Source organism: Rhinatrema bivittatum, chromosome 9 (genome assembly GCF_901001135.1).
Source record: "Rhinatrema bivittatum chromosome 9, aRhiBiv1.1, whole genome shotgun sequence".
Taxonomy (NCBI): domain Eukaryota; kingdom Metazoa; phylum Chordata; class Amphibia; order Gymnophiona; family Rhinatrematidae; genus Rhinatrema; species Rhinatrema bivittatum.
The window spans coordinates 152,212,105-152,224,821 of NC_042623.1; the positions used below are offsets into that span (position 1 = coordinate 152,212,105).

The window sequence follows — 12,717 nt, forward strand, 5'->3', positions numbered from 1 at the left end:
TGAAATTTACCCTCTGAAAGTTTATTATAAATATTATTAATGTTTTACATCATAAAATAGTTAATACAAATTTCCATTAAAAATCTTTTTATTTCTTTTGTTTTCTTTAAATAAAAAATGTTTTGCCTTTTTCTCCACATGATTTCTATGGACAAGAGTTGTATAAGTGCCTTTAAGCATATTTCAATGAGTCAGAATGGTGACTGAAGTGTGGGCAAGCTCTGAATTTTTTTTCTTTTTTTTTACTTAGTTCAAGCTGAGGTCATGATTGAAGCATGTGCAGATTGCTTCTGCTGCCTAATTTTAGATGCAATATTGCAAACCCTACTTGAAATCTGACTTTACCCTTACTTCTTCTCAGCTAAAGATTCTCTGTGCTTAATAAATGCTTTCTTGAATTTTGATATTAGCCATAAATAAAATATATGCAAATATCAACACTTTTTCTAAAGACTACAATTTGTGTCTGAAGTACAGAGGTGTTAAAAATCTTTAAAGTGAAATTTCAAAATGTTATGCGCATAAAAATTAGCATACACATGCACAAGTAGCCTCTATTCTTGTATTCTGGGCTTGATGGGCCCTTGGTCTGACCCAGCATGGCAATTTCTTATGTTCTTATGATACATGTTATAAAATACTACGGTAAAACTACATGCGGCCACATGCACATGTATACTCCACTGCGCAGTTGTTTGAAAGTGATCCTCCTTATATACACCAGCAATAACATATCTCTCTGTGTAGACTGGCTGGTTTTAAAGGCACATTATTTACAAGGAGATGAAGATGTGAATTTCCAAAGAAACGTTTTGCAGACAATGTACACATACACAAATATTTTAATAAAACTTTATCTAAAATGCCATCCATATAATTTTAGTAATCATTGGTATTAACCAAAAAGATATCTTTTCCAATTCTGTAAAAATGACATATTTTACACATTCTCTATATACAGTTCACAATGGAAATATAGGCAAATGTTATAAAACGTAAACTTTTACACTACAAATCTATGAGCTGGAGTATTAGAGGCATTATTGTTTACAGCGAGCTTGCAGTTTGCCCTGGGATCTCACGTTCACAGGAGTTTGGCAGCAGGTATCCAGCTTGGATTAATAAAGATCACTCAAGAACACCCACCATGGGAAATGTGTAGAAACCCATCACAAGCAATATTAGCAAGCTAGCAATTCAACAAAAGTATTTAACACTGAAGGTATTTCAATAAATTAAAACTGGACTCCACACTTTGACGATTCTATGTCCCTCACGATTGATTCAGAATCAATAAAGTCTTTCTCAAGAGGCTGTGTATCAAATAAGACTAAATTGTTTCAGTCAAGTGTCAGAAGCCAAAGATGACACTGTTGCTCCTTGTAGTCCTGTATTGGTCCTACTGATTGCTCGTAGCAGGCATGCTCGTTCCATTCCTGGCTGCTTTGCTGTGTCCTCCCTGTGTACAATCTTTAATTTTTTTTCAAATGAAATTAAAGAAAATAAATTTAGCACCAGGCATATTTACATTCTATTGACCTCATTATCTAGGTCAGGAGTGGCCAACTCCAGCCCTCAACAGCCACAAACGGACTAGGTTTTTAGGTTATCCACAACGACTATGCATTTGCATTCACTGCCTCCATTGTGCATATCCTAAAAACCAGGCCTGTTTGTGGGTCTCGAGGACTGGAGTTGGCCACCCCTGATCTAGGTTGTACTATTAGTGTTTTTTAAATCACATTTTCTCTTAATAGAGTGAATTTATCCCTGTGCATGACAAACAAGACAGAAAACACATAAGCAATGAAGTGACAGCTTATGAAATCACAGAATGTGTAGACAAAATAATAACGTACCATTTCTGGGCATAGCACTGAGGGAAATGTTAGACAGAGAGTGACAGAAGTTGTACAAGTATGAACCCTGATAGAGCTGGTAGAGAAAAGAAAGAAAAGAAAAGGGATATATGATTTCTTCTTCACAGTAACTGTATACATAAAAGCAAGAGCAATGAGACTCCACTGAAATGTAATGGCAGTGGCATCTTTAAGGGGCAGTGGATGTGCAGAGATGTGCAAATGGAAGCTCAGTTTGAACCCGGTGGATTGTAGCTTCATTCTAATTTGATGGATTTTTCAGATTTTCTCCAGATCCACTGGGGAAAATCCCTTTGGATATTTTTTGTACCCGCTGATTTGGAGGAAAACTAACAAAAGAAATCTGTAAAAGCTCACATAGATAAAAAAAAAATAAATCTGAGGCAGAGCTGCAATCTGACAAAATTGGTTTAAAATGTTTTGAAAGTCTAATGTAAATTTTTCACATCTGGTTCAATTTTCTCTAGAAAGGTTTGAAGAACCTTCAAGAATTTTCTAGGTTTTGTCCAATTATTCAACAAACACATTTTGAAGATGCTTACATATCTCTAACCATGGTAGAGTACTTGCAACATCCCAGATATATTTGTAGTCTATAACCTGCTTAGAGAAATTAGTGCTAATTATCAGGAAGTAGATAGCGGATGAGAGTGGGAGATGTAAAGGAGTAATGTAATATTTAATGCTTGATATTATTTGTATGGTGGCACATCAATTGTGTCATCTTTTCTGGTGTCTTTGTCTAACCTAGGTGAAAAAATGCCACTCTTTAATAGATTTAGTCTGCAGTACAATTAAGGTGATGTCTTTGGGTTTCTAACGATTAAATCATAAAGGAAAATTAGTTTCTTACCTGATAATTTTCATTCCTGTAGTACCACGGATCAGTTCAGACTCCTGGGTTTTGCCCCCCCCCCCCCTTCTAGCAGATGGAGAAAGAGCAGTTATCAAACAAACTCCGCCTATAAATAGGCTGGTGCCACCTACAGTCCGGCAGTATTACTCAATGTCAAAGCAGAATGGAAATCTCAAAACCATTATAACTATATACAGTAACCCTCTCAGGACCTGAACCATGAGAACCACTTGAGGACAAAATTCAGAACTCTGCCAATCTGAAATAATATATAAGAACCAAGCGGACTCTCCCTTTCTCTCATGTCTGAGATGGACGGGATTCTGGACTGATCCGTGGTACTACAGGAACGAAAATTATCAGGTAAGAAACTAATTTTCCTTTCCTGTATGTACCCTGATCAGTCCAGACTCCTGGGATGTACCAGAGCTTCCTTAATTGGGGTGGGATCTGGAGAGGCCCACTCGAAGCACTCCCTCTCCAAATCCTCCCGCAATTGGAGTCTGAACATCCAGTCTGTAATGTCTTGCAAAAGTATGCAAGGATTTCCACGTAGCCGCCCTGCATATCTCCTGTGGTGATACCATCTGACACTCTTCCCAATACGCCGCTTGCGAACGAGTAGAGTGGGCACTACCCTGAAGGAGATAGGCCGAACTAATAGCCTCTTTTAGCCAACGAGCTATAGTAGTTTTGGATGCCTGCTGTCCTTGTTTAGGACCACTCCACAGCAGAAAGAGATGGTCAGACACACAAAACTAATTGGTAACCTCCAGGTAATGCAGCAAAGGTCTGCGAATGTCAAGCTTCCACAAGTCACCAGCCAAAGGATCCGAATGGTCTAACTCCGTGAAGGCCGGCAGATCAACTGATTGGTTGACATGAAAAGAGGAAACCACTTTTGGCAAGAAAGACAGAACTGTTCTTAAAGAAACTCCCGAATCTGAAATCCGCAAAAAGGGTTCCCTACATGAAAGTGCCTGGAGTTCCAACACCCTACAAGCCGATGTAATGGCCACCAGAAAAATCACCTTCAAGATAAGAACTTTTAGAGTCGATCTCTTCAAGGGCTCAAAAGGCACCGAACAAAGAGCAGTGAGGACTAAATTCAGACTCCTTGACGGATAGGGATGCCGAAGTGAAGGACGCAAGGGTTTTGCTCCCTTAAGAAAACGAACTACATCCGGATGTGCAGCTAACGCTACTCCCTGGACGGATCCATGCAAACAACCAAACGCCGCCACTTGCACTCTGAGGGAACTACATGACAAACCGTTAGACCGGATTGTAGAAAACACAGAATATCTGACACCGAAGACAGGGTAGGCATGACCTCTCGGTCCAGAAATCAAGTCTCAAAAACTTTCCATACTCTAACATACGTGAGATTGGTAGAAGTCTTACGCGATCGGAGGAACGTGGCTACTACAGCCAGAGAACAGCCTTTGCGACTTAACCTCTGCCTTTCAAAAGCCATGCCACTAGACAGAAGCGATCGACTTCTTCCAAACAAACAGGCCCTTGATGCAGCAGGTCCGGGAGAACTGGAAACCGCAGCGGGCCCTCCACGGCAAGATTGAGAAGGTCCACGAACCAGGGACGTCTCGGCCATTCTGGAGCTACCAGGATGACCTCTGTTGGATGGATCTCTATCCGCCTGAGCACTTTGCCGATCAATGGCCAAGACAGAAAGATGTACAGAAGAACCTCTGTGGGCAAAGGCAGCACTAGGGTATCTACCCCTTCTGCTCCCGTCTCTCTCCGCCGAGCATAGAACTGTGGAGCTTTGGCATTCCGAAACATCACCATGAGATCCATGCTGGGCATGCCCCATGTGTCGCAAATGAGTTGAAAAAACCGCGTCCGTCAATTCCCATTGCCCGGGATTGAGACGGTGACGACTTATAAAGTCTGCCTGCACGTTGTCCACACCGGCGATGTGAGACGCTGCTATGCTTACCAAGTTTTGTTCTGCCCAGCTGATCAATTGTTGAGCTTCCATCGCCACCGGTTGACTTCTGGTTCCTCCTTGGCGACTGATGTACGCCACCATGGTTGCATCGTCTGAGAGAATTCTGACCGACTTGCCCTGGAGGAGAGGATGGAATGCTTGCAATGCCAACCATACCGCCCTGGTTTCCAGTCGATTGATCGACCAGAGAGATTCGACGGGAGACCAAAGTCCTTGTACCGTTTTCCCTTGGCATACCACTCCCCAACCAGAGAAACTGGCATCGGTGGTGACCACTGACCAGTCAGGCACTTCCAGGGGAACTTCTCGGACTAAATTGTCCGTCACCAACCACCAGTTGAGACTGGATCGCATTGCCTCCATAAGTGGCAACGGTAGATGAAAAAGCTCGGAGACTGGGTTCCATCAGAAAAGCAAGGTGGACTGTAAAGGCCTCATATGAGCAAAGGCCCAGGGTACAAGTTCTAATCTTGAAATCATCGACCCGAGAACCTGTAAATAATCTCTGACTCTGGGTGGGTGCTTGAGCATTAAACCTCTTACTTGGCCTTGCAGCTTGGAGATGCGTTCTGTGGTAAGAAAAACTCTGCCCTGCTGAGTGTCGAATAGACCACCCAAATACTCCAATGACTGAGTGGGCTCCAGTCGGCTCTTGGCGAAATTGATCACCCAGCCCAGCGATTGCAAGAGCTGAAGTACTCTCTGAATTGCCTCCTGGGCAAGAGCTTTCGATTTTGCACAAATCAGCCAATCGTCCAAGTAAGGATGCACCAGCAACCTTTCCCTGCAGAGATGGGCTGCCACCACCACCATCACCTTGGTGAATGTCCTGGGTGCTATGGCTAGACCGAAGGGCAGAGCCTGAAACTGAAAATGCTGATCCAGTACCGAAAACCGAAGAAACCTTTAAGGATCTGACTGAATGCCTATATGAAGATCTGCTTCCGTGAGGTCTAAGAATGCTAGAAACTCTCCCTTGCACACTGAGGCAATGAATGACCAGAGCATCTCCATGTGAAACCGGGAGATCCGGAGACATCTATTTACTTTTTTCAGATCCAGAATGAGCCGAAAGGATCCCTCTTTTTTTGGCACTATGAAGTAAATGGAGTAACGGCCTTTCCTTCTTGCCTCTGGAGGCACTGAGACAATGGCCCCTAGTTGCAGAAGTCATTGCAAAGGGTCCTGCACCGCTCTTCGCTTGGTTTCATAACCGCAGGGAGAAATTAGAAATCTTATACTCCCCCAGAGATTGGATCATATCTTCCAGGTCTTTACCGAAAAGTAATTTGTCTTTGAAGGGCAAGGACCCTAGCTGTGACTTGGAGGAGACATCCACCAACCGGTTTCTCAAAATAGGAGCCTACGAGCTGAGACAGCTGAAACCATGGATCTGGCCAATGTGTGCCAGTAGATCATGTAGTGCATCCGCACTGTACGCCACCAAAGCTTCCAGATGACCTGCCTGGGCCGCCTCTTCATACGATAAGGCGTCGTTAGCTTGCAACTGCTGAATCCAGTGGAGACTAGGGATGTGAATCGTTTTAGGACGATTAAAATTATCGTCCGATAATTTTAATATCGTCTTAAACCGTTATGGAACACAATACAATACAGATTCTAACGATTTATCGTTATAAATCGTTAGAATTGTGAGCCGGCACACTAAAACCCCCTAAAACCCACCCCCGACCCTTTAAATTAAATCCCCCACCCTCCCGAACCCCCCCCAAATAACTTAAATAACCTGCGGGTCCAGCGGCGGTCCGGAACGGCAGCGGTCGGGAACGGGCTCCTGCTCTGAATCTTGTCGTCTTCAGCCGGCGCCATTTTCCAAAATGGCGCCGAAAAATGGCGGCGGCCATAGACGAAAAAGATTGACGGCAGGAGGTCCTTCCGGACCCCCGCTGGACTTTTGGCAAGTCTCGTGGGGGTCAGGAGGCCCCCCACAAGCTGGCCAAAAGTTCCTGGAGGTCCAGCGGGGGTCAGGGAGCGATTTTCCGCCGCGAATCGTTTTCGTACGGAAAATGGCGCCGGCCATACGCGTATGGCCGGCGCCATTTTCCGTACGGAAAATGGCGCCGGCAGGAGATCGACTGCAGGAGGTCGTTCAGCGAGGGTTCCGGCGCCTCGCTGAACGACCTCCTGCAGTCGATCTCCTGCCGGCGCCATTTTCCGTACGAAAACGATTCGCGGCGGGAAATCGCTCCCTGACCCCCGCTGGACCTCCAGGAACTTTGGCCAGCTTGTGGGGGGCCTCCTGACCCCCACGAGACTTGCCAAAAGTCCAGCGGGGGTCCGGAAGGACCTCCTGCCGTCCAATCTTTTTCGTCTATGGCCGCCGCCATTTTTCGGCGCCATTTTGGAAAATGGCGCCGGCTGAAGACGACAAGATTCAGAGCAGGAGCCCGTTCCGGACCGCTGCCGTTCCGGACCGCCGCTGGACCCGCAGGTTATTTAAGTTATTTGGGGGGGGTTCGGGAGGGTGGGGGATTTAATTTAATGGGTCGGGGGTGGGTTTTAGGGGGTTTTAATGTGCCGGTTTTTCGATTTTTCGATTTTTAACGATTTTTCACGATTTTTCACGATATTTTACCCCCCCAAACGGCAACAATACGATTCCCTCCCCCTCCCAGCCGAAATCGATCGTTAAGACGATCGAGGACACGATTCACATCCCTAGTGGAGACCCGCTTGTAATGCGAAATTGCTCCTAATAGCCACATGCACTCCCAGTGCTGAAACCTCAAAATCCTTTTAAGTTGCACCTCCAAATTCCTGTCTTGCAGGTCCCTGAGTGCTGTAGCTCCAGTAACCGGGATTGTGGTCTTCTTGGTAACAGCGCACACTGCCGCATCTACCTTGGGTACTCAGAGCAGCTCTAAAGCATCCTCTGGCAGAGGATATAGCTTGTCCATAGCTTTACACACTTTCAATCCCAGTTCCAGGGTATCCCATTCCCGGAAGAGAAAATCTGTAGCCAAGAAATGAAAAGGGAAAGGAAGAAGCAGGGCCTCTCAGACCCAGCAACACCGGATCCATAGGACCCAGTTTAGATTCCTTAGGGGACCTTCAATGCCCAGTTCAGCTAAAATAGAAGGAATAAGGGGACCCAACTCCTCCTTTCTAAAGAGGCACACCACCTTAGGGTCATCCCCTTCCGCAGCATGAGCCCCACGCATTGTGCCGTGGTGCTGTAAATCAGGGTTTACATCCACCTGCTGTGGGGGCTTGGGCAGTAGGTCTAGGTCATCTGGATCATAATCCTGACTAGAAGTATCCGTAGTAAACTGGGGAACCCCTGACCGACGGGGACGCTTAGGCTGAGCAGGCTCCGCACCTCCCTTAGAGGTAGACCTTTTCTTAGCAGAGGGCTTAGATCCTTGAGAAAACAACCTTTTTACTAGATTGCAGCTTCCCTAACTTCCTCTCCTTGTAAGCTTTATGAAGCAACAACACAAATTGTGACAAAAAAGAGGAAGAGGAGAAGTCAGAGGCCCCCTCGAGGCTATCCTCCATTGCAGGGGAATTAGGCTGTAAAGGTTCCCTGTCCCTTGGAAAACCTTGCTGGGGAGAAAGAGGAGGAGGTAAAATCCCCTCCCCCAGCGCTGCACTAGACAACCCTAAATGACTGGAAAATGGTCCCCCGTTCCCATGCTGAACGGGAACTGATCAGCCTCAGAGTGAATTGCAGCAGACGTTCCAATCGGGACTGGGGCAGACTTTGATTTATCTAGTTTTGCCATTTTAATATATTTTTTTTTGGCTCCCGACAGCCCCTCCCCCCCCAGGATGCAAGCCGAGCAAAGGCCCTCCCTGGAGAGCCACGCGCGGACTGACCCGCACACATGGCAAACGGACGAACGCGGCATCGAGTCATGACGGGAAAATAAAGACAAAATAAATTAAAGAAAATTCAATGAATAAACAGCAAAAGGAAAGGCAAATACCGTGCTGCAACAGGGAGTGAAGGAGAGAGAGCCGGTGTGGGAGAAAACGAAAGCAAAACCTTTTTTAAATTATAAAACTTGCCCGGCAGTGGTCCAATGTGCTGATCCCTTCAGGTGGAGTGAGCCGGGCTCCCCGGTATCGCACCCAGCTGCTGAGAAGATAAGTAGGGCCCTTGACCCTGTGAAGCAGCTGCCTCAGACCAGCATGGGATGGCTCTCTCAGAACCTAACGACCACCTGGGAGGCTAACGACCACTGTGCTGCCACAAGCTCCTTTCTTTTATACTAGCTGTTAAGCCCGTAACAACGAGCTACATTTAAAAAAAAAATTTCGGTCCATTTCCTTCCCACTCCCCCCATCTCACCTCCCCCCTCTATCCTCCCTCCCTCTCACCTCCCCCCTCTATCCTCCCTCCCTCTCCCCTCTCCCCTTCCCCCTCCCCTCCCCTCACTCTCTCCTCCTCCCTCCCTCTCACCTTCCCCCTCCCTCTCACCTTCCCCCTCCCCCTCAGCTCACTCTCTCCTCCCTCCCCTCAGCTCACTCTCTCCTCCCTCCCCTCAGTCACTCCACCTCTCTCAATCCCCTACCCTTTCAGCTCATCCACAACCGGCAGACGGAAGATCTCCGGGGGGGGGGGGGGGGGTGTCCCTCTCTCCCTCGCGCTCCCCGCCGCCGCTCCTGCTCCTCCCGCTCCTGCTCCTCACCGCCGCCGCCACTCCTGCTCCTAAGGACCCAGCGCCATTTTTTTTCAGGCACGCTCTGCTCTGACCGACGTGCTCGCCCGCGCATGCGAGGTAGAGCTGCTCTCTACTGCGCATTTGTGGGCCGTCGGTCAGAGCCCATTTATAAGGTAGATTCTTTTTAAATAAAGCTGAAATAATCCAGAAACAAAAGACAAAAAAGTCCCCTAAACTAACTAAACACAAGATAATCAACAATAAACAAGACTGTAGGTTTGGCATCTCTCCCATCTGCTGGAGACAGAAGAATACTGCCGGACTGTAGGTGGCACCAGCCTATTTATAGGCGGAGTTTGTTTTGATAACTGCTCTGTCTCCATCTGCTAGGGGGGGGGGGGGGGCAAAACCCAGGAGTCTGGACTGATCCAGGTACATACAGGGAATATCAAATATAATATCCTATACCTGAAATCTAAAATGAGTAAAATATATTCTATAAAGTCCTTTAGAGATGTGTTGATACTAATAAAATCCATCTGAGGTTGGTCGGTCAGATATTCAGATTCATTATCAAAATATGATAATAACATCAGCCAAATAATTCCACTGCGGTGGACAGATGATATCTGATGACATTATTCCAACTGGACTCATTTGTCAAGAAGCAAAAAAGCAAGAGGGCAATTTTCAAATTTGAACAAGGAGAGCTATCGTGAGTATTATTAAATGTCAGGCTATACGAGGCTTCATAATGAATGGATGGAAATGCAGTATGCATGGAAATTAAACAATCAGCCCTCTGTTCTGCCAAATTCTTTGGGCATGTATGTGGCTGAACATCTGGAGATACTCATTTTACAATATTTGTTTTCATGCTACAGAAAGGATATTTGAGCTGGCTTGGAATATAGTCAGCCTTGCCCCATGAAGCCTGGTTCCTGTGCAGATTTTTGCAAGCCTCTGTATTTCGCAAAATAAAGGTCTGCATCACAGTTGATGATACACTGAATACGGGAAATATTTTTCCGGAGTTCTGCGTACCTAGTCAATAGAGGAGCTTTGCACAAATCATAGGAATGCTGGCATTCATCACTTCCCTGGAAAACATTTCAACTTTGTTCTCTCATATAAAAAATCAACAGAAATAAAGAAGAAAATAACATTTTCATTTCACCTGTTCATTCATGATGGCAGAGAGCTCGTTCAGCATGTCTTTATAATGCAGCTTCATTTCTTCCTGGTATTCCAACTGATCTTCTTTGATAAGGCGCTCATTGACTTCAAGAGCATGCCCACATGCCTCTGCAAATTGCCTGAGTAAAATGACAGCAAGATAGAATAGTTCTAAATAGTTCTTGCACAGGAAATTTTGCTAAGTTCCTTTTAGCCTTGTAAAACACCTCTCTCTCTGATCATGCATGTTCCTTTTCTCTACAATTTGCATTTTTCTTCTGGTTCACAGATTGCATGGTGCCACGAAGATGTTGAAAAATGTGAGCGTTGGGAGCTTTTACCTAAATATTTCTCTGAGTTGCTTAACTTGATCCTCGGGATATTTGTTTGCATGTATTTCTTCAATAAAAGCTCGAGCATACGCCATTGGTCCTGCATTCACCTGAGACAGAAAAAGAAGGCAAAAATCTTAATACTTTTTAAATGACTGTACATACTTTCTACAAAGGCTCAAAGTGCTGTACAAAAATTATTACAAAGATAATATACACTATCATATCACATGCAGGAAACAAGCAATCCAATCCAAGCATAAATAACTTATATAAAAAATTCAAATCCTAAATAAATCATCAGTACATACAGTAAAGTAGGTCTCTCTCCAGAAACATTCCATCTATATATAGCAAAGGAGCCAATATTCAGCCAGACATGTGCGGATGAAGTTAACCAGCCAAAGATGGGCGGTTTAAATGTAGACCTGATATTTTGCTGTTCAGAATTACCTGGAATAGCAGCAATGACTGGACAAAGGGTAACCATGCCTTGGGAATACCCCTAGTACTGCCTCTTTTTTGTCTGGCTAAATTTTGTGTGGGTTACTAATTGTCTGGACAAAATTATACCCATCAGCAGATGGGGGAAATTTCAAACAGCAAGTCTTGTCCAGCTAACTCCTAATGTTAGCTAGTGAAAACCTTTGAATATTGACCCCAAAGTGTTTTACAGTCTCTTATTCTTAAACTATAACGTCTGATCAAAAGGGCATGTGCAGTCAGTTAGGCGTCCATTTTCAGCCACTGTGCAGCTCAGGTAGTTAACCAGAAATCATGTCTAGCTAACTAGCAGCGGTGTTTTCGCATCTGCTGCAGCCTCGGGAACAGTGCAGGAACACAACAAGACTTGACTATCCAGTTCTGATACAAGTATTTATTTATAGTGCTTCACACTTAGAAACAAAATAGTGGCTCACTTTGTGTCAGGTACAATTGTTAGGTAAAGATACTCCTGTTAAGACAAAGCTCTGTGATGAAGCTGGGAGTTAACAATCTGTCAGAAAGCTCTGTTAATAAAGCTGGTAGTACTAGTTAGCAATCCGTTGTTATTTAAAATAGTTGTGGGTGGATCCTTGGACCAGTGGCAGGTGACCACGCCCTCGGGGGAAATCCTGAGAGGGACTACTGGTCAGGCTTAGTGTAGGAGACGGACACACAGTAGTCCTTTTATTAGACAATATAGTAAACCACCAGAGGTGGCAGTAGTGAGCTGAAAGCACCCAGCTGGGATGTAGTCCCTCAGGTATTGGGAACAGCAATCCCCAGGTGGCTGAGCTGTAGAGAAACTAAGAGAGTAGGCAGTATATGCAGAATTCTGGAACTGGTCCTTGATGGTAACACTCACACAATTCTTAAGGCAGCCCAGGAGATGGTATGCATTAGGCCCTCGAGGAGAGAGTACCTGGTCCCAGGGAAAGCCCTGAGAGATAGATGTAAACTCACTGATCTTGTAAGCAGCGATGACTTCTTAGCAGAAGAGGTATCAGGAGCAGGTCCAGGATGTGGGCCCTCGAGGAGCGAGTACCGGTTCTGGACTGCGACCTGAAAAGAAAAAGAGAGCGAGGCCCCCGAGGAGCGGGTACCTCTAGTGAAGTCCAAGGAGGCAGAGTAGCTAGAGTTGCGGAGAGCGAATCCCATCTGCAGCGACCAGGAGGAAGCTAGGTAATCCAATCCCTTGTTAACTCGTCTTGTTAGCGAAAAAAGAGACCTTAAATATCTGGAGCTGGTGACATTATCTCAGGGGGATGCCCCTGAGGTTCGTGCCAGCGCTGGTACATCAGTCAGGCCACATGCGCGCGCTTAGGAATCTGGTCAACATGGCGGCTTGCAGCATCGAGCCGGTCCGGGAACGCAGGAGGATGGCCAGGAG

General features: G+C 45.6%; 1 protein-coding gene across 5 annotated transcripts in view; it reads right to left on the reverse strand.

Moving 5' to 3' along the window:
- Positions 1 to 824: 824 nt before the first annotated feature.
- Positions 825 to 12,717, reverse strand: part of DOCK10 (dedicator of cytokinesis 10) — a 401,455-nt gene continuing 389,562 nt past the window's right edge. For all 5 annotated transcript variants that reach the window (XM_029615672.1, XM_029615673.1, XM_029615675.1 and 2 more), the window contains 3 exons: positions 10,854 to 10,954; positions 10,514 to 10,652; positions 825 to 1,470 (listed from right to left, as the gene is read on the reverse strand). In XM_029615672.1, the coding sequence (XP_029471532.1) occupies positions 1,345 to 1,470; positions 10,514 to 10,652; positions 10,854 to 10,954 (366 nt within the window). In that variant the 3' untranslated portion in view covers positions 825 to 1,344. The remainder of the gene's footprint in view (positions 1,471 to 10,513; positions 10,653 to 10,853; positions 10,955 to 12,717) is intronic.